The sequence below is a fragment of the Python bivittatus genome, unplaced genomic scaffold, assembly GCF_059951505.1.
Source record: "Python bivittatus isolate LINGU-HERP-01145 unplaced genomic scaffold, Pbiv_v1 ctg000080_np1212, whole genome shotgun sequence".
Classification (NCBI taxonomy): Eukaryota; Metazoa; Chordata; class Lepidosauria; order Squamata; family Pythonidae; genus Python; species Python bivittatus.
Genome location: NW_028277035.1, coordinates 23,171,563 through 23,190,850, shown reverse-complemented (window position 1 = coordinate 23,190,850; position 19,288 = coordinate 23,171,563). Strand labels below are relative to the sequence as shown.

General features: G+C 40.4%; 1 protein-coding gene across 4 annotated transcripts in view; it reads left to right on the top strand.

Annotated features, from left to right (window-relative positions):
• The window catches only part of NEURL1B (neuralized E3 ubiquitin protein ligase 1B), a 223,607-nt gene that overhangs the window by 144,791 nt on the left and 59,528 nt on the right, over positions 1-19,288 (top strand). Inside the window, exon 1 of one of the 4 annotated variants that reach the window (XM_025168864.2) lies at positions 16,574-16,877. The exons of 2 other annotated variants lie outside the window; for them this stretch is intronic. In XM_025168864.2, coding sequence (XP_025024632.1) covers positions 16,811-16,877 — 67 coding nt within the window. In that variant the 5' untranslated portion in view covers positions 16,574-16,810. Of the gene's footprint in view, positions 1-16,573; positions 16,928-19,288 lie in introns of those variants that run through there. One more of the 4 variants, XM_007431659.3, reaches the window with a different exon arrangement.

Here is a 19,288-nt window from a genome sequence, read left to right as displayed (position 1 = left end):
TTTCTGATATATTGCTGCCTGGAATAATATTTACTGAAACAGTTTTACTACAGTATTTATTACTCTGACTATACTTGGCTGCCTGCTCATTAAAAAGAAATAACACATTGATAACTTTTTTGTTTGAGAGCCAGTTTGATCTAGTGGTAGGAGTGGGTTGACTTGAGTTCTTTAGTCATGGAAGCCAACTGGGTAACCTTGGGCTGGTCATTCTCTCTCAGCCCTAGGAATAAAGCAATGGCAAACCACTTCTGAAAATGTTACCTTAGAAAATTGCAGGGTCACCAAGAACTAAGACTGATTTGAAAGAAAAAAAGAAAAAAACATAATATTGAAAAAAGACTCCCTCAATTAATAAGTCAAACAATATGTATAGTCCTATGATGTAAACTATACTTTACAGCCTATTAGAGATCCATTGTTTTCTTTCTTTGCTAGGAAGTTAATTAAATATGGCTTTTTTACTATGTTTAAATAATTATCTTGAATCTCCTATTCTTTGTGGTTTGCATGACTATAGAAAGCAAAATACTTTTTTATTTTTTTCAGATTTTCCTTGCTATAATAGAATAATTCTCACCCATTTCTAAAATAGTTTGCACCTTTTTCTATGTACCTACCATTTATGTTATCCTGTTCCACATCATACAGCTTAATTGTGGGTTGCAACATACATAGCCCAGCAGGAAGTGATGTCTTATTCTTAGTTTATGATGCTGTCAGCCAACACCTGGAGAACAGTGTTTTACTGAAAACGTCCTTGTTCCTCCTGTAGGTATGCATCTGATGGGCAGGGTAAAGCCTTGTGCAAAGCATCTTAATTGGAGCAGGTCATTCTTTGCTGCCTTTGAAACAAAAAAACAGAACCAAAGCAATGGAAACAAAAGAACAGAACCAAAGTAATGGAAAACCTTGTCTTAGCACCTGCTAAAAACAGTGAGCTATTGAGTTTTGCAGAACTTTTCTTGTGGTTTAATATTCAGAGGGGTTAGGAGAGAACCATAGATTTCACTTCAGGATGGAAAATGCAGCTTTCAATTGTAACAGTCTTAAGAAGAATCACAAGAAATATTAGACTGATTTAAATTTGTACAGTTCTTTTTAGAGCACCCCATTTCCTGTAAATGGCTACAGCATTTGGGACTTTCTAGTTTAGAAAATAAGAATCCCTCCAAAAATAGCTGCTGAACTGTAATCTTCAATAAGAGAGAAGGGAAAAGTATTAATTATAGCGGGAGAAATCATGCCGGCACCTGGCTGACCTTACCAGAATTAGGAAGCTAATTCTCCATACACAATAGTACTACAAACAAGGAATATCAGGAATATCTAATTGGCAAGACACATTTCATTGTGGATATACTACCTGGTAAGTTTGCATGCCATCTGCAGCTAGATTTTGAAAGGGAAAATTCCTTCCTGTTAAGAAGGAAGGTCAGACTGGAATTACAATTCTTGAATCCCTTGAAGTAGTTAACCACGTTTCTCTCTTACTTATTATGTAGAATGTAGTTTGAGGATGGCAACTCCTGCGCCACTCCTTGTCTTCTCTGAAGACAAGCTGCACACCCACTTGATACTGGAAGAAACAAACACTGCCATGATTTAAGCTTCCCAGGGGCTTTGTAGAGAATTCAGGACAGGAAACACCTTTTACCCTGCAGCCAAGGGCACTTCAAGATGCTCTTCGAAGGGTGTGGATTTTCCTTCAGCTCTTCTGGAAGCTCCTGCCTTCCTTCCCCTCCCTCCCTCCCCATTTTTCCCCTTTGTGTGATCACTTGAGACCTTGGGCATCCTGTGCTTGTGTGAGGAGCAGGGGAAATGAAACAATTGCTTTGAGCATTTAGGCTGTGTGGGTGGCCTGCTAGCTCTGTAGAGGAATTGAGAACGCAATGTTGGCCTATCCCTTCTAAACAAATATCTCTTCATCATGGGAAATGGATTTGCTCTAACAGAGTTATGGTAGTTCTTATTAAAGTTATCTGACTATTGGCTTTCAGACAGCCAGATCACAAGACAAAGGAACACCAATGATCTCTGACCTCTTAGCTCATCTTGGGAAACTTAGATTAATGTTTCTGAGCCTTTCAGTTTCATGGATGGATGGGCATAATTTCTGTATAAAAACAACAATTACTTATAGGATGAGTGGGCATCCCCCCCCAAGACTTTTTGTGCACTCATAGTTCCCTCCTCTAAAATTAATTTTTGATAGTGCATACCTTTCTTCTCTTGGGATTATAGCCCTTTTCACTCCTCCCTCTCCCTTTCAGCTACTGTACAGCTCTGCCACGTTATCTTATATCTGGACAGGAGGGTAGAATCATCCTTTGGGGTTAAAGATGAAATGTTGATCATCTGAGCATTCCCTCTTTTTATTCTGGGCAAGCCAACTTTCTGCTTTGCTTGTATCTGCCTTACCCTGCCCATAGGTGGTCTCCTCAATATATCTGAATATAATTTTCAACTTCCTGCAAATTATACATTAGAACATCTTAAAAGTATAGAAAATGTTTGCTATTATATTGTATGCAGTATTATCATTTCAGAATGTTATTTTTCCTGCTAGATGAATGACGTGCATAGTACCAGACACTTAGCTCAGATACAACCTTCTTCTATTTCTTTTAAAATAAATGTAAAAAAAAAAAGTAAATGTAAACAACCGATCCTTGAATATTTGCTAATATGTTCTTTGAAAGCAAGAAAGCAACATAGAAAGAGATACTGTTCAGAAAAAAGGGAGATTCCAGTTAGTTGGGGCAATACAGAAGATAAACAGCTGCCTTGTCATTTTTACATTTTTGTTGTTCTGATTGTACTATTTTGTTTCAGATTTTTATATTAGATTTTTTTAAGTTCAATGCAGAGAATGTGTTTTAAATATATAAATAGTAAAATAGTAAATATTTAAATAGTAAAATGACACAGATAAGAGGTGGAGGAGTAAATAACCTTTTATTAAATTTAATTTAATTAAACATGCAAAGTTGAAGAAGTGGCCAGAATCACACCATCCAGTAAAGAAAAAACTACCTTCTTGGAATATTTATATTTCCTAGCCTAACTAGCGGGTGGGGTATTTCTCCCATTCCTGGTAGAAGAGCAGTAGCAGATTAAACTGGGCACGACCAATTCATCAAGAGTGCTGGGAGTGTCTCAGCTGCTCCAGCTCTTCCAACATGATCACAGCCTAGCAGAGGAAGAGATGCTGTAGGGAGCATCTTGCATCAGGCCATCTGAGCCTAGGTGAGAAAAGCATCATATGACCTAAGTAAACTCTTAAGGAATTGGGAGGGAGGGCATTTTCTCCAAACCTGATTCAGTCAGGTGACAGACCAGAAGTCTCCAAGGGAGAGATACAGAGTTGCCTATTTGGAAACGCCACTTCAGAGGTGGAACAAGGATGAAGGCCACCCAGTTTTTCTCTTTCTGCTTTGGATGTTAAAAATCAAGCCTGAGGATCGATGAACAGGCTCCTGTCAGAAGTACTATTTTTCAGTAGAAGTTAAGTATGTTGTGCTTGTCCCTGCTTCTTGACCCAGGCTCATCTAGGGTAACTGGAATAATCTTATTAGTTTGCCCTCCCTTGACTAGTATAGCTGTTAGGTAGCCTTGGCAACAGTTTAGCAACTGATTAATTCTAGAAATAAAACAAATTAGCTTAAACCTGATTCACAGAAAGTCAGGTGCATGACTGTTAGTCTATGTAGGTCCTTTATTTATGGCATTATTATGATATATTGATGAATGACAATTAAACCAACACATATCAAGAGTGTGGTTCGAATCCATGAAATGTGTGACTGTACTTTAAGACACTTCCCCTTTGAACACAGTCCGTATTTATTTAACTAAATCTTATAGTCCTCAGTATGCAGGAAAGATGTATGGGGTCTGAGACTCACAGTTATAAAAAGTCCTGAAAAACTGCACTAGCAATCTTAGTAAAGAAAACTTGGAAACTGGTCTTTTCGGAGTTTCTGTGCTTCCATCTCTTGAAACCATTGGTGCCCTAAGTGTAAAAAGAGCAACGCTCATCTGGAATTCCTCTCGTTAAGGAAGGTTATTCAAAGATGAGATGAAAAATTGTGGTTTCACAATCCCTTGTTTATTTGATAACGGTATTTGTTTGTTTACAATTGTGAATCTAGTTGAAGTACGAGCACTTATCTTCCCTTCCCAAACACTTAAAAAAATAAAAGTAACCGTGCATTTATATGAACAAATATATGAACTTATGAACAATTGTGCCCATGGTACTACACTGGTAAATCAACATCAGCAGCGAGGAAACACCTTAGTCTTTATCATGGCGAATCTGCCTCTGCTGCTGCTTCATCTAGTGTCACATTTTTATGTACATTAAACATCATGACTACTGTTTCTGTCTATGGAACTATGAATTGCAACGTCTTAGTGGGATCTTTCCTTTTTCTAATTTAGAATAAATGATGATGATATCTCACCTTTCTTTTGTATAAATCATGATGGCATTTATAATCCTTCCTTCTTTTGTTTTCCCCACAACTACAACCCTGGGAGGTGAGTTGGGCTGAGAGACAACGACCAGCCCAGCTGGCTTCCATGCCTAAGGGAGGATTAGAACTTGCGATCTCCCAGTTTCTAGTCTAGTATTTTAACAACTACACCAAACTGGCTTGAATTATAGGTTGTGTGATGGATGAATGTGGATGAATGGTTTGTTTACGGTTTCTTGAATCCTAGTTTTTATATCCTACCCAAGTTTGAAATTAATCCACAAACGTTCAAGACAATGGTAACTAAAGGAGGGAAACATACTAAGAATTGGCTGGAGAGATTATTTTGCTTATCTGCAAAATTGACTTATTTCTGGCTCATTCTAGATAAAATAAACCATAGCTTATGATGCATAAACTCAGCCATATATAAAATATATATATGGGCAGAAAGCAACTTTATCATGCTAATAATAAAGCCCATCCATCATTCATCAATCACTATTTGATGAATAAAGAGAAAAAAGAGAAGAGCCATTGGACATAATTTATCTCCTTTTCCCCACATTCTGAAGACTTTAATACAGTGGTACCTCGGGATACGAACTTAATCCGTTCCGTGACTCTGGGCGTATCCCGAGTTGGTCGTAACCCGAAGGAAATTTCCCCATAGGGTTCAATGTAAATCCGGTTAATCCGTTCTGCCCTCTGAATTTGGTCGCACCCCGAGGCAAATTTCCCCATAGGGTTCAATGTAAATCCGGTTAATCCGTTCCGCCCTCCGCCCGAATTTGGTCGCAACCCGAGGCAATTTCCCATAAGGTTCAATGTAATTACCGTTAATCCGTTCTGGCGTCCACGGACCACACGGAAAGCGGCCGGGCGCGGCGTGGTGCGGCGCGAAAATGGCCGGGTGCAGCGCGGCGCGGCGTGAAAACGGCCCGGCGCGGCGCGAAAACGGCCCGGCCCGGCGCGGCGCGAAAACAGCCCGGCGCGGCGCGAAAACGGCCGCGGACCACGCGGCAGGGCCGGAAAAACAGCCGCGGACCACGTGGCACGGGCGGAAAAATGGCCGTGGACCACGTGGCACGGGCAGAAAATGGCCGCGGACCACGTGGCACAGGCGGAAAATGGCTCGTACCCCGAGGCGGAGTTCGCAAACCGAGGTAAAATTTTGGGGCCAGAGCTGGTCGTAACCCGAAAAATTCGCAAGCAGAGGCGTTCGTATCCCGAGGTATCACTGTACTAATGGACAATTTCAGAAACCGTATGGAAAGTCAGTTTTATGCACACATGCAACATGAAACTAGTTGACATAAAATAAAAATGGTGAAATTAAGCACAATTAAAGGAGTAACTAAACAAAATAGGCAAAGAAGCTCCAAGGCATGAATAAGAGAGAGGGATGTTGAAAGAGTTGGAAAAGGCCACCATTATTTTTCCAAGAAGCAGTTAGGAAACTGTCTAGTGTTTGTGCCAGGTTTATATCAGTGTTCCATCATAATTTCTAGTGAAAGTGATTAGTCTGTAGATATGCACAACTTCTCATTATGAAATGCAGTAATGTTGATTGGCAGCAGTGTGTATGCCAGTCCTATAGAATCATAGAGTTAGAAGGCTGTTTAGGCTGCTCCATGCAGGAATCCAACTTAAGGTATCCCAGATAGGGGGTTGTCTAGCTTCCCTTAAACCCACCCAATGAAGGGGAACCCATCACCTTTCTGGGCAAATGGTTCCATTGCTGAACTGCTTTTATAATTATAAAAATTTTCCCCTAACATTCTGTTGGAATCTACCTCCTTATAATATATCCATTATTCCATGTCCTGAATTCTGGAACAAAAAAGGACAAATCTTGATTTTCTACATAATATTCTTTCAGGTATATGAAGAGTATTGTTAAACTTCCTTTCAATTGTCTTTTCTCAAGACTAAACACACCCAGACCCGTTATGATGCTTAGTTTATAGTCTCCTGATTATCACAATTGCCCTTCTCTGTACTAATTTTTCAGAATCCTTCAAGTGTCATACTCAGAACTGGACACAGTACTTGAGATGGGAGTCTAATCAAAGGAGAATGGAGTAGAATGATTACTTTCTGTGATTTGGTGCAGCCTAAAAGTTCATTTGCCTTCTTTGCAGTCTCATGACACAGATGGCTTATATTCAGTTTGCAGCCAACTATAGTACTATTCCAATATCCTTTTTTGCAAGTACTATGACCAAGCCAGATATTATTAATCCAATATCATTGCATTTGATTTTGTTTCCTAAGTGAAGACCATTGCATTTATCTCTAACTTTCTTTTACTTCCAGCACATTTCTCCAATTTATCAAGATCATTTTGAATTTTGAATTTTACTTCTGTTTTCCAGAACTTTATCTATCTCATTTAATTTTTCATCATCTGCAAATTTGATAAGCATTCCCTCTATCTTTTCATCCAATTCATTAATGAAAATATTGAAGTCTAAAGAACCCAAGACTAATCATTGTGGCACCCCACTTTATTTTTTTGTCATTAGTCACTTCTGACTCTTCAAGACCTTGTGGATATCATTTCACCAGGACTGTCTGGAGCGATTCCATAACTACAGGGCCACTACAAAGAAGGATTGCTTTTGGACGTTGTCTGTGTCCCTCTGATCTCTCATGGGGACAGGTTGCTAAGCATCCCTCCCAGCTTGCTTGCATGGGCCAGGTAGATTCCACATGGAGGAGATGGTCCCAAAGGTATTCTGGAACCAAATCATATAGGGCTTTATAGGTAAAAACCAGCAGTTTAAACTGGAGCTTGAAATCTATTGTTATAACATTGGAATGTTGGGGTTATATTACAGTGGCATCTCTGATGCTCTTACATCCTGGCTGCCATATTTATACCAACTGTAGTTTCTGGGCAATTGCTTTGTTTGTTCCTCTACTTATTTTACATCAGAAACCCCATGCAGCAGTGCCAGGTTTATTCATTTGAGCTTCTGAGCAGGAATGGATATTTTTTAACATGCAGTGTAACTCCTCCTCCCTTTTTGTGGTTTTTGTCCCTTTTGAACAAATATTGTCTTTCAGTTGCTGTATGCCAGTTATGGGAGTCACCCCATCAAGTAGTTGCTATTGCTACTAAAACATCTATGCTCTTGCCTTTCTGTACTAAGAGCTTATCTTGTTTATTTCACATACCCTGAGTGTTAGCATATAAACAATGAAGGCCATGAACTTTATAAGACAATGGTTTGTGGTTTTAAATATTGAGTAGTTTAAGAGGCCTCATTTCAGCAACACTGACACTTTCTATAATACACAAGAGTATCTGAGATCCTTAGTTCAATATTTTCATTTCCATATCCCATGATTCACTTCAAAACTCTGCTAATGAACTTTGGCTTGCTTGATTTGGGGTATCCAAAGCATTTGGTCCCAGAAACCAAATATGGGGTATTTGTTCCCCAAACCAAATCTCTCCCATCCACTAGGATCCTTCCTCTTGGCTGACAGCGTACTTTAACAGCCAGTAGATCCAGCTGACATATGTCTCTTTCAGTTCCTTCTCTTGGTTGCATTCACTCTGCCCTTTGGGGAGCCACCATTCTGTCTCTCTTTTTCTTCTCCTGGTCACTCAGAGGCTGCTTCTGTGAGGGCCTGAAAACTATTTTTTGAGTTCCAACACTGCAGAATTCTCTCTCTCTCTCTCTCTCTCTCTCTCTCTCCCCCCCCCTTCCCCTTCCCCTTCCCAGCATTGCTGATTAAAGATCAAATCATATATAATGAGCACAGCAGCTTTACTGTTGAAATGTGAAAAGAGTGACCAGGTAGGTGTCAGTTTTATGATGTGAGCTGTCATGATAAAAATGCATGGAAACCACTGGGTAACTTTTGCTGTGTTTTGCACTCTAATTTCTTTTTGTGTTTTGTAACTTCTTGTTTGGCAATATAGATGCACAGTCCAGGCTATGTGATTCTGTTTTGATAGACTGGTATTCTGCTCCTTGAACTCCTTAACAAACTTTATCACCTTAAGTCCTTCATCATTTCCAGGGTTTTTATGCTTCCGATAAGTACTCTGGATCTCACACAAGCACAGTACCACTTTGTTACTAATTGAAGACCACCAATTTTATTCAGGATTCAGAGCAAACCTGAAAAAGGATCTATAACTTTAATGAGTAGATTCCTTAAACTACTCTTCAAAGGGGGGCACGAACCCCCTTAAAGAAACCCAGCCCAATTAGAATTCAACTTGTTTGGATTCAAAAGGGCAAGGTGGACCAGCATTTCCAAATTTTCTATTGTACTATCATGCAAGTTGCATAACATGGATTACAGAATGGATTGCATCTTGTTAAAGTCTGGCTACCTCTATGGAAGGGCCAGGACTTCCAGATGGTCTGCATAAATTTTTGTCCAGTATCTAACCTGCCCTTCTGGGGGAAGGTGCTTGAGAAGGTGGTTGCACAGTAGCTTCAAAAGACCTTGAATGAAGCGGATTATCTGGGTCCCTTTCAGTCTGGATTCAGGCCTGAGACTGAAACAGCATTGGTTGTGCTTTTGGATGAACTCTGGTGAGGGCAGGATAGGAGTTGTGCATCCATTCTTGCCCTACTTGACCTCTCTGCGGCTTTCAGTACCATCAACCGTGGTATCCTTCTGGATCAGCTCAGAGGATTGGGGGTGGGTGGCATGCTGTTGTGCTGATTTACCTCCTTTCTCTGGAGCTGATTCCAATTGGTGATAGCTGGGGAGGAGAGATCCCACCCTCAGCCCCTACTATGGTACTCTCCCCTCTCCTATTTAACATCTACATAAGGCTAGTGGGTGAGCTCATCTGTTGCCATGGGGTGAGATATCATCAGTATGCTGATAATATCCAATTATACATCTCTGCCCCAGGTGAATTAAGTGATGCTGTTGATGTCCTGTCTCGGTGCCTGGAGGCTGTGAGGGTCTGGATGGGAAACAACAGGCTTCAGCTGAACCCTGGCAAGACTGAGTGGCTTTGGTTTTGGGGCCTTCTGGTGCTAGGACTATACCATTTTTGGTGTTGGCTGGGATGGGACTACCCAGACAGACCCAGTACACAATCTGGGGGCCCTCTTGGACTCACAGCTCCTGCTCAAAGAGCAGCTGGAAGTCATGGCTAGGAGGGCCTTTGCACACCTTCGTGTTGTGCGCTGTTGAACCCATTCCTGGATTGGGGGCTCTGCTCACAGTAACTCATGCCCTGGTCACCTTTCATTAGGACTTCTGTAATGTGTTCTACATGGGGCTGCCCTTGAAGAGTATCTGGAAGCTTCAGCTGGCGCAAAATGCAGCAGCGCAGGCAGTTATGTGTGCCCCTAAAGCAGCACATGTTACACCTCTGCTCCGCAAGCTGTATTGGTTGCCAGTTTGCTTCCAGGTCCAATTCAAGGTGCTAGTTTTGACCTTTAAAGCCCTTCATGGCATGGGACCAGGTTATCTGAGGGACTGCCTCTCTGATTACATTTGCCAGTCCCATCCGGTCTGGCAGAGCGGGCATGCTGCTGGTCCCGTCTGTTAGGGATTAGATTTGGCAGATCCCAGGAGGGGGGCTTTGTCTACCATAGTGGCTGCCTTGTGGAATCTTCTCCCCCCAGAAGTGAGGTTAGCTACATCCCTCTTAACATTCCACAAGTCCCTCAAGATCTGGCTATGTGATCAGGCCTGGGGCTCCCAGGGGCCCAGGGAGATTTTGCGATGGCTCCCTTGCTGTGGCTAGCATCATCCTCTCTTGTTCCGTGTGCTTTTTTAAAGTTTTTATAGTTTTAATAATGACTGTTTTGTATGTATTTATTTGTTTTCTTTTTAATTGAGTGTTGTACACCACCCAGAGTCACATTTTTATGAGATGGGTGGCTATACAAATATGATAAATAAATAAAATAAATATCTCAGGAATGACACAGAAACAAACAATTTATAAAAGGTCATGCAGTAAAAACTAATGTATTGAATGTCTGGGTTAAATATAGGAAAAGCATAAGCCCAGATTGTCCCTCTCTTGCTTCATTATTAAATGTTTGTTTTTATGAAGAAGAAAACATAAATTTGCTCAGTGGAAAGAAAACAATGTATTTAGATTGCAAGATTTGATTATTAATAGGACAGAAATTTTTTTTTAAGGCTCTTACTTCACAGTGAACGGTCTTTTCACCTGACTGATTTCAGTATATTCAGATATGTAGCATAGTACTAAAAGAATTGCAAAAATAAGGGGGAACATTTACAGGCTTGGCTGAATTTGAAAATTGTATAACATGTAATTTGGAACATCTGCTGGGCCTTATTTATAAATTGCTGGTGAAGTATGACTCAGAAACCAAACAACTCAAAGATTGTATGACCAAATGGATGCAGAATTTAGAAGTGCACAATGGGAATTTCAATAGAAGAAGAATATTAAATTTACCCTGAATATTATACTGAAAGAAAATTGGTATGTTTTAGCGTTGTACGCTACATTTACTAGTATAGTTCTGATCACTAAAATGGATAATTCGTTTTCTAAAAATTGCTGGAAATGTAATGAGCAGGTCAGATAATTCTTTCGTATCTGGTGGCAACGTTGCAAAGCTCAACAATTCTGCAAAATGACTTATACCAAAATGAAACAAATCTTGAAAGCTGAATTTGCATTTTAACCTGCAATATTTTTATTAAACTCTAGTAGACCATGTATTCCCTCAAAGTATACTGAATTAGCTTTGTACATTTGAACTGCTGCAAAGATACTACAGTATATGCTTTCGTTGTTTTATCCTCTCAATTGAATAATGGCTAACCAAGTCATAGGAATATGCTTGAGTGTCTAGAACAGCTTTGTATCTTAAAAGTAAATCTGACATAGAATCTAATTCAAATTGGGAACCATTCCTAGACTACAGTTTAATACATGGATTTGTACCACATCTGAAATTTGGTTTTCTCTATGCTTAGAGTCTATATCTCAATTTGTAAGGTTTCCAAATCAGAACAGACCTTTAGAATTTACTGTAGCTTATAATCTTAGTGATTTATACTATTTTGGACATAATTATTGATATTTACACTTTGCTTAGAGCTTAATAGCAATTTTCATTGTTATAACATACTATATAATATATTCAATTATTCACAACTAATGATAAATTGGAAAACAATAACAACCGCATTTGTAAATTCCTTGTTTATTCAATTTGTATTTTACACTTTTATCTCTTTCCCTTGTTTCTTTTTTCCTGTTTGTCTATATATCTTCTTCAAAATGTTTAATGAAATAAAAAATTTAAAAAAGAATTCAACATTGTCAATTAGCCACAGAATGCTGGCTGATTTTTGAATGCAGGAAACAAAAATTGTGGATGGGAAGAAGGGTGGAGAAGAAAAATGAAATGAACTACTCTGAAAAACAGCATGGCTTCCAAGCTGGGTGTAATCCTGAATACAAACACTCTATAGTGTAACATTTGTTGCATGACTATTTGTACAAACCATTTCAGACTACAGAAATTTGTTCACCTGATGTGCTAAAACCATAATGAGACATTTCTCTCTCTCTCTCTCCCTCCCTCTCTCTCTCTTCTCCATGGTAATGGAGCATTTAGAAGTAGCTATCTTGAATCATCATATCTAAATGGCATTTCATGCTAATTACTTTTTAAATTTGGGTGGCTTATGATTACGCTGTTAGTGTTATATTTAAGCAGTTCTGTTGTGAACAGGGATGCTGAAAATATTCATGCCTTCCTGGTAAATATATAGTGTCTGTCTGTTGTTCCATTTACAATTTTTAAAAAATCTAACATTTTGGTGATGCCCATGGCTTGTGGTGCCTGTCAAGGTTTTTGCTCCATTTGACTGTTCAAAGTTTGTTTAGATTCTTTTAATTTTAATTTAAAGCAAAATCTAAAGAATGTTTCTAGTCTCCTTGTGGGGCCTACAGACATGCTTAAAAAGTACAAACAATAAACCAGTACAGCCAAATTAATATAATTTTTTACTGATATAAAAATGAGTTATCAAAAAGAAATATTGGAGTAGCAATTCAGATTTCTGTTTTTATTTCTAAATATGCAAAAGATAATGGGGATGAATGAGCTTAACTCAAGGACATATTTATAAAAGTACCCTTGTAGTGCATTGGTTCCATGCCTAGTTATATCCTATATTTTGCATCAATAATATTTCATTATTATTTGGATTAAGCTTTTTCCTTTATCCAAGCTTTGTTGACAAAAAGTGAATTGTTTCATGACTTTGCTGCCCAAAATGTGAGCCTCTTCTCTTCTCTTCTCTTCTCTTCTCTTCTCTTCTCTTCTCTTCTCTTCTCTTCTCTTCTCTTCTCTCTTCTTCCTTCACCAAAAATAAACTTCTTCCTGAAAGGTTGAGTTTACTGTATAGGACTAACAATACTATTAGAGGACCTGAAATTCTTCAGATATTGCAAGCATTAAATAAATACCTTTCTGAATAACTCTTCTGTTTTTTAAGGTCTAGATGAAAATTACAAAGTAGAAATATAAAGTGTGGAGCACTTTGTTGCAGGCTTCATTTTTTAAAAAATGAGGCTTGTATAAAAAGAAACCGTTTGGTTCATTTGTTCCTTCGGAAAATGACTCCAAGCTGTTTTCTGAACAAAGGCTGTTTATTAAGCCTCATAATGTGTATCTCCTCCACTTCTTTCAAAGTGTGTAATAGCTATAGGGGATTTTCTCTTCTGCAAATGACCCCTACCTATGCTCTTTAATGAAGAGCATTTTCTTATCACTATTCTCCGTTTCCCTTTTCCCCATCCTTTGCTTTCCTGGAGATTTATCTGGTTGCTGTATAAGCTGCCTTTGCATGAGTTTCGGTGTTTCTGAGAAATATTCCATTAATTCAGATTCTACAACAGAGGTGGCAGCACCTAGCCAACCTTGGTTGATGTTGAAAAAAAATTAGGCAAGGTTGCACCTGGTTGGTACTTGGGAGGCTACCAGGAAATCACAGGGCTGCAGGCAAGAGTGCAAAGTTGAAAAAACAATCTTGAAGAGACAGTGGTAAAGCACCTCTGTACCATTGTCAAGAAGTCTACATGAACATGTCCATGTAATCACCAGGGCTTGAGGAGTCTTCACCCTTAATATACTCACACTCCCCCCCCCAAAAAAAAGCTGTCCTAGGAAAAAGTGTTAATGCTTTTTGTAAATTGTCATGCTCTTAACTTATAAAACTGTACCATTGACCTTTCTAATTTTTGGAAAATAATTGAGTTGATTTCAATTAATGTCAGGCAAAAAAGCCCCATACCAACCAGAATATAGTCATATATTACACAGTTCAGTACTGGCAGTTGTTGTTAATGAGATGCTTTTAATTTGGCAATTTTTTCATGCACTGATGTAATTGTTTTTACAAGCTAAGGCCCGGTTTAGTTAGATTAAATCATATTGTTAGATAATATGGTATGGGATAATATGTAATTTTATGTCATACTGCATGGTATCAAATCACGCTACCAAAGAACTCTATGATTGGGACTCTTTGTTTTGTTTTGTTTTTATTTGGCACATTATCTAATATTTAATAATACCTGCTTACAGGTTGACACAACGTAAAACACTCAGTCATATTTAATTAATGTTTAAAGCCACTCAAATTCTCAGTAATTCTAGCAAGAATCACTAGAGTAGATTTTCCCAATTTAGGAATTGCAGCGCCAATGCATCTGGAGGGCACCAAGTTGGGGCCATAAATGAAAATTGCTTTATTATGGGCTGCATTTTGTCATGCATATTCCCAGTAACTTATTTATATATTTATTTATTATTAAATTCATCCTTATGACCTGAGCTTGACTGAATAGCAAATCTTATCTTGCAACCCACTCCTATGATGTTAACTCAGAAACTTTACTTAAAGAGCGTAATATTACTCTATAAGGCTGAAACCCTATTCACACAAAAATGGAACAACCCTAGCTGAATAGAAGGGGATTTTTTTTTTTGAGTTAACATCATAGGAGTGGGTTGCACACTTAATAGAAAATGGGGTTTAACTTCTAATTAAAATGCATAAAATCAGCTTGCACAGAAAACTGAAATATAACCCTTTCATCGTGTGACATATATAAAAATCATCTGACTAAGCTTATTAAGAGAACCAATTTGGTGTAGTAGTTAAAGGAAGCAGGCTAGAAACTGGGAGATTGTGAGGTCTAGTCCTGTCTTAAGCATGAAACCAGCTGGGTAACTTTGGGCCGCTCACTCCTTCTCAGCCCTAGGAAGAAGAAGGCAGTGGCAAACCATTTCTAAAACATGTTGCCAAGCAAAGTGCGTGGACAAGTCACCAGGAGTCAAAATTGACTTGAAAATATAAAAAACCAGACAGACAGACAATCCCACCCCCCCTCATTAGATGCTATAGTACAACCATTTGATGTAACACAATATGTTTCCAGTGATAATTTTAACTTTATCACAGCTGGTACATTTGTTTTTCTTTAATTACAAGCACTTGCTTTTGTTAAATTGCTATGAAACAATATTCCCCTTTTATATCCCCCCTCCCCTTTTTTTTGTTGTGGTGCCTTTGAATCACTCTTGATGCCTGGCAACTGCCTGGACAAGTCCCTGCAGTTTTCTTGGCAAGGCTTTTCAGAAGTGTTTGCCCTTGCCTCTTTCATAGGGCTGAGAGAATGACTGGCCCAAGGTCACCCAGCCGGCTTTGTGCCTAAGGCGGGACTAGAGCTCACAGTCTCCCAGTTTCTAGCCTGTGCCTTTAACCACTACACCAAATTGGTTCTCCCAATATTTTCTACCCCTGCATAATTTTAGCTGTCTTATATCCTATCTGTTTTTAATAAAAGCTATTTTAGAATAATTGGTATGCTGATTATTTTAGAATTGGCTCCATTTTTTAATAGTCATGGGTGGAAAAGAAATATAAAATGTTGAGTGTGGGAACCCAAAAGAAGATTCTCAAGGAGGATTTAACTAGCATCCAAGAGATTTTTATGGGTAAGAAATGATGAACACTGCTCATATAGATACACAACACTCTTTAAGTTGTTCTAATACATTTATTTTTTAAATTAATTAATGTATTCCATATAACACAGACTTAAAAGAATATAATGAATATAGTACTAAGTTACTCTCTTGGAAGCTTTGGCTGAACTCAATATTTGCTGAGAGCTCATAAGGTAAGTTTTTTTAAGAATCTCACTGTTATATGTGAGACATGGAACCACCACATAGGAATATGTGCACATCTGCTATGCAAATCAGTACAAAAAAAGGCTATTTATGAATTTATTTCTGGCATTTCTATACCAGCATAATCTGTATATAAAATTATACAGTTACAGAGTGTTTCACCTCTTATCCTCTGTAGTGAGATTTTGACCACCCTAGCCAGAATGCTAAGGTACAGAAGTGCTTCGTTGTGCACACTCAGGCTGTTCTGTTCTTTTTGTGATATGTACCTTTTCTCACTGCTGTTTGACTTGCCTGGTCGGTGCAGTTCAAGTAGGGATCAGTAGTACGAGATGTAGGTACCACCTGCTCTCTGTGGGTCAGAGAGATCTGCTGTGGTTAACGAGCGGGTTTATGCTGAAACCCAACTGAACTGGGCATGCTTCTGTCCAGATGTGCTTTCACTGAACCGTAACACAGAGACGCTGCCTCAAGGCGAGGACGGCTGAACGAACGGCGATTCGCCTTTCGTTTGCCTTAACATGCTTCTGGACGCAGCAATTCTACAGGCTTCCCTCGACCGAGCTACCTCCAAATGTTCACTGAGGGCGGGGCGGAAGATGCTTCTCCTTCGGTCGCAGGATTGCCCCCTCCCCCAAGTACAGCGTGGAGCTGTGAATGATACTTTGTTTTTCACCCGAATGTATCTCACTCCAAGCGGGCCCACTCCTCTTCCCCCACTCAGCCTTAGAGACTAGCTTTCTAAGCGGCCGGAGGTTGCCCTCGGCCCCCCCTCCCGTCGACCGTTCCCGCAGGCTGCCTCCCCTCGCGCGTATTGTGACGACACAATCGCCTGGGCTTGCTTCTTCGCTTCAGCGCAGCAGTCCCGCCTTACGTTATGCCAGGCAGTAGGCAGGCGGCTGCCAACTTTCAAACAATGCGTGCACGGCGGGCTCCTCCCTGGCTGGGCGGGGAGAAGGGTTGGGCTGCGAGCCCTCAGCCAACCCTTCAGAGGAGGCGGCCCCGGCCACGGGGAGCCACTGGCTGCCGGGGCTTCTTTCAGTACTGCTCCGGGTCCTGGGCAGGGAAACACCGAGCGAAGACCAGCCCAGCCCAGCCGGCAACCGCTGGTGGCCCTCTCCGTCCCTGGGGCCGTCAATGGCCCTGATTCAGAGCGCGGTGCAGCTCCGACAGCGTCGTGCTCGGCAGCCCCCCTCTGAGCGGCGTGAGTGAATGAGGGAGCGATGGGCAACACGGCGCACAAGAGCTTGGCAGGTACTCGGGGCGGGGCGTCAAAGAGCGCTGCTGCTGCTGCCGCCGCCGCCTCCATCAGTGCCTGCGGAGGTCGCCCTGGACCCGGGTCCGGGAAGCGGGCGACGCTCCGGAAAAGCCTTTTCCCCCGAGACGAGGATGCTTCCCTTCGGCTGCTAAGGCTGAGCTCTTCTCGGGCGTCCTCTGGGAGAAAGTGGGGGGTTGTGGTCCCCCGCGCCGCCTCTGCCTCCCTCCCTCTCTTTTCTCCTTGGTGAACGGAGCTGCCTAGCCAAGGGACTTTTGCATTGCCCTCGTCACGTTGTCCGGGCATCGTTGCAGTTCTCTTGGTGGTGGTGCACACAGTAGCGGTGTTTTCTGGTCTTCTGGGTGTATGTGTCTGTCTGCCCCGCCTTTTTTCTTTATCGCACGTGTTGCTTTCTGTCTTGTGTCCGGAGAATAAGGTTGGGTTGGCCGCATCCTCCACTACCATTGAGATAAGCTGTCAAACATGGATGGCGTGGCTTTATAGGCTTAGGCTAGGCTAGGCTAGGCTATAAGGGAGCTGTAGAGAAGGTAATTTGTTTCTATGTATTTCTCTTGTGTTTTTTTCTCCCAAAACTTTGAAGCTTGTTTTTTAAAAAAACAAAAAACAAAAAACCAAACCCTGTTTCAATTAACTCCCTAATTTAAATGTTGCTTCAGGGCAGGAAATTGTGTTAGATTAGGAGCATTAGATATCTCTGTGATTCATAATTCTCTCAGGTGGACCATGGGGCTATATCCTGTTTATTCCTAACCATGAATAAAAAAGCATGAAGTACTCCATAGCGACTCTTGTAACCCATCTTAAGATTTATTCCCTTGCAGGTGTATCTAGAGTGAAGCCTCAGAAAGCAGGAGTAATCATAGGCCAGGAATAGGTTGGATGGTTCTTGCTAAAAGCTTCTCAGCTTGCAGGACATGGGAAGCATCTTGCTTTTGATTTTGAAGACCTGCTTCCATTCAAACAAATAATGGTGGAAAATGGGTAGGTGATCTGACTCTGATGTCAGCAAGCTTCATATTCTGTTGAAAAAAAAAAGCCCTCTTCTCTAAATTCATTTTGACTTGAAAAGGAGAATCAACGCTAGTTTTAAGAGAATGTTGTATATCAATTCCACTTAGCAGGGCCTAATGTGTAAAATGATACTTATTCATGATATCCACTTCAAAAGCTGTCATCCTTAGCATGCTTTCATGGAGGTCAGATCCCCGATAAATCAGTGTGGTTGGCAGGTAAATGTGCTTGAACTGGACGAGACAGAGGGTTGGGGCAGTGCGCATAGTTGGCAAATTAAACATGTGCAAGAGGACAGATGCTGGAACTGGTGGCTTTTGTTCAACAGCCAAGAGGCAGATTGGCAGCAGAAATGGCCAATTTCAGACAGAAGGCTTCCTTGGAGAGGATTGTTTTGTGCTTCCTTTTAAACCTTTGTGTCTGTGGAATAGAATGAACGCGCTTTTTAAAACACAAGCATGTTCAGGGTCCTGTGTGCTTCCCCCCACCCCATTAAAATAAAAACAATGTACTTTAGCAGCAGCTGGGAAGCATTTTGCAAGCCCTCCAAAGAAGGCAGAAGGAGTGTTTCTTACAGAAAAAGCCAGATTTACAGTTGAACTGGAGAGATACTGATTGTTATTTTGAAAACTGCATCTTATTTCTCTTTTGAAAAATCTGTATGAGCCATTGTAAAAGAAAAAATAATGCTGAAGTATATTTATAAATCTGGTGTAATCCATGCCTTGATTTAAAATACATCCTCACCCAGCCTGTATTGTTCTGCATTCATGGAAATCGGGTTCTGTTTTTTGCTTGCCAATGGGTAATTGAGGTCCCTCCCTTCATTCTTCTCAATGGGTAACTTGAACAGTTGTTGATGAAGAATTAACAGTGTTGGATTACTGCTTTGAGCTCCTGTGAGCTTGTTCCTCTTTCCAGCTGCTGGTCTCAATCACGGTTCCTCTTCTGCTTCTCCTTAAGCAGAATATTACATTCAAGATACTTGGATGTACTCAAACTGCAGGCAAACTGCCAAATAATGGTTGTCCCACAACCCAGGTATGAAGGTCTCCTGCTGCATGATGGGACCCAAGCTTGAATATCTCTTGATAGCAGGGCAAACTTTTCTCACTTTAGGATGCTGGAGTTTGTGAATAGTACCTGTCTGTAGTCTGACTTTTACTTGACATTTATTTTTGTTACTTCTTTCTTATCCTTAGGGTTTAAATTACACATCCAAATAAATTGCAGTTACACCCTTCAGTCTGCCAGAGGATGTTACTGGATGTAATTCACTCACACAGTAGTTATATAATTGAAATGTGTTTTAGATTTTGTAATTAACT